The sequence below is a fragment of the Notothenia coriiceps genome, unplaced genomic scaffold (assembly GCF_000735185.1).
Source record: "Notothenia coriiceps isolate Sejong01 unplaced genomic scaffold, NC01 NC01_scaffold00037244, whole genome shotgun sequence".
Taxonomy (NCBI): domain Eukaryota; kingdom Metazoa; phylum Chordata; class Actinopteri; order Perciformes; family Nototheniidae; genus Notothenia; species Notothenia coriiceps.
In genome coordinates, this window is record NW_011369945.1 from 24736152 (window position 1) to 24738490 (window position 2339).

Here is a 2339-nt window from a genome sequence, read left to right on the forward strand (position 1 = left end):
GAGAGAGTGTGTGTGTGTGTGTGTGTGTGTGTGTGTGTGTGTGTGTGTGTGTGTGTGTGTGTGACACAAAGAACTCCCTAAACAGGACTTTTTTCATCCGTTAATAACAGACACAGTTGGGAAAGTTTAACTCACAAGAGCTTCAGCCAAATTCACTTTACATTTCATGTTACGTTACGTTTACCAAAACAATGTTTATCTATTATCTTAAAATCTCTTTTCTTTTATATTCCATCTCAAAAACTTCATAACTTAAAGGGTAATTGGACTATTTGTACGTGTACGGTCAAAAACTGTTCCTCAACGGCGTCTCTCAAACAGGTTGCCCATCACTGTGGCTTTAGCACAGGCGCCTTGGGAATTGTAGTCCTTCATAGTGTGTTGACTATAGACGTCACAATTAGGTGGCCTTTCTTATAAATCAAAAATACTGGCTCTAAAACATACCATATTTTCATTAACAGTGCAACATCTCTTCTTCTGTTGCAGCGTGAGGCAGAAAGACTCAGACGACGGGTAGTGATCCATCCCAACCCGCTGCCTCACATCCACCAGGAGCACGCCGCGCTGCTCTGCATGGGCCTCCTCTTCCTCCTGATTGGACGGATCATCTACCTTCAAGGAAGTGCCAACAGCTAGGACTACTCTCAGGTTCAACCCCTTGGAAAATCAGCAGACCTAGCATTTTCCTTTATGATGTTTCCGAGTTGGATCCTGTTTGTCTCTGGAGACCTGATTTCTACCCTCTTTCCTCCGATTTTACCGAGGAAGAAGGAAACTTTTGACTGTCGTTATTTAAAAGGACACGATTGGTTAGTACCTTTAATGAACTCTAATATGCCCGGACTTTCGTTTTTTGTTGAGTGTTTGCGATACCACCAAAGAACCACAATGTTTTCACTCCTTTCCAGCGCAGATGTCGTCATATCAGCAAAACATGCCTGTGGAAATTCAAATGTGCCTTTTTAAAGTTTCCTGTTTACTCTTTTAGCTTCTTTTAAGGTTTTTTTTTAATGGACAGAGATTATGAATTCCTCAAGACCAGACGTTTTTTAAGTTTGCGGGTCCAATCTGCAGACTTTTCCCAATCATTCCCCCTGGTTTCAGTCTGGGAAGGTCCTGTTACCAACATGCAACATACCAACAACCTCTGTGGAAACCAATTGGGCCAAAATGATTGTTTTTATCCAACATTTTATACAAACGACTGTCATTTTTACGTTTTTTGTTACCGTGAATTACGTCTCTGCTTATGTCTTATTTCAGCCACAGAAATTAATAGTGTCCTGATAATTTGAGTACTGAATGATGAAGGTGTTGAAAAGTGTTGAGATCTCATGACGTGTGTTTTAAACCCCATTCGGACAGGGCTGAGGTTAGCTGGGTAATACAGCATTCTTGATTGTAAAAAAACAGAACATAGCGATATTTTCTAGATTAAAATACACATTTGGGACTAAACAATATATTCAAATTCCCCGTGGTTCCTCGGAAATGAATCCTGTCCGACTTCGGCTTAATACGGCATGTGTGTCATCATTAATAACAAGGGTCCATTTTATTTTGTGTGTCATATTTCAACACCCTGGGTCCGAGTTTTTTGGCTAGCTAATCTGTAATCAGGAATATTATCCCTTCAATGGTACTTCAAAACGATGCAACATCCTAACGCTCTTTTAAAGAAAGGTGGAAACACATTACTTTGCATTTCAGACATTTCCCATCTTGGAACGGCATGTTCTTTTTTTTGTGTTTCATGACTACTTAAACATTTTACAATTTACTGTACCTGCCAAAAAAAGACAAAGACATTAGTTTTAGAACGATAATAACCTTGGCAATAAACCTTCCTCTCTCTCTGTAACCTCTATCGGTCCCTACCTCCCTCATTTCAGAATCCTTTTTATCACCAAATGCAGTCAGTGTGGATGAATTCTTACAAGTGTCAAAAGCATTACTTTCCAAAATGATTTCCTTCTTTGCTCTGGTTGGTTTCAGCATTAAAACACAGGATTTGCACGGGAATAAACAAAAGCACTTTATTTGAGTATTTGTTGCTTCGCTGCCCAGTTGGAGTGAGACTCTTATACCTCATTCACACCAACGGTGTTTCAGGGCCGTTTTGGAGCTGGAGCGGGGCGGCCGGAGTTGCACTCGCACTGCATAACGCACGAAAACGAGACCGTTCTGTTAAAAGCCACGAACTTTACTTGGGAGGAGTCTAAGGGCTTCAGGTTATCCAAATAGTGGGTTTAGACCGAGGCTCGGTCAGCTCCACAACTTCCGACTCTCTTGTGATAGGGCCTGTACCACGAAAAAGATATGTTCGATAGGTACTG

At 41.0% G+C, this 2339-nt stretch overlaps 1 protein-coding gene across 1 annotated transcript in view; it reads left to right on the forward strand.

Annotated features, from left to right (window-relative positions):
- Positions 1-639, forward strand: part of LOC104965453 (kinesin light chain 1-like) — a 22314-nt gene extending 21675 nt beyond the window's left edge. Inside the window, exon 3 of the mRNA XM_010794409.1 lies at positions 490-639. Within this exon, the coding sequence (XP_010792711.1) occupies positions 490-639 (150 nt within the window). The remainder of the gene's footprint in view (positions 1-489) is intronic.
- The last annotated feature ends 1700 nt before the right edge of the window (positions 640-2339 follow it).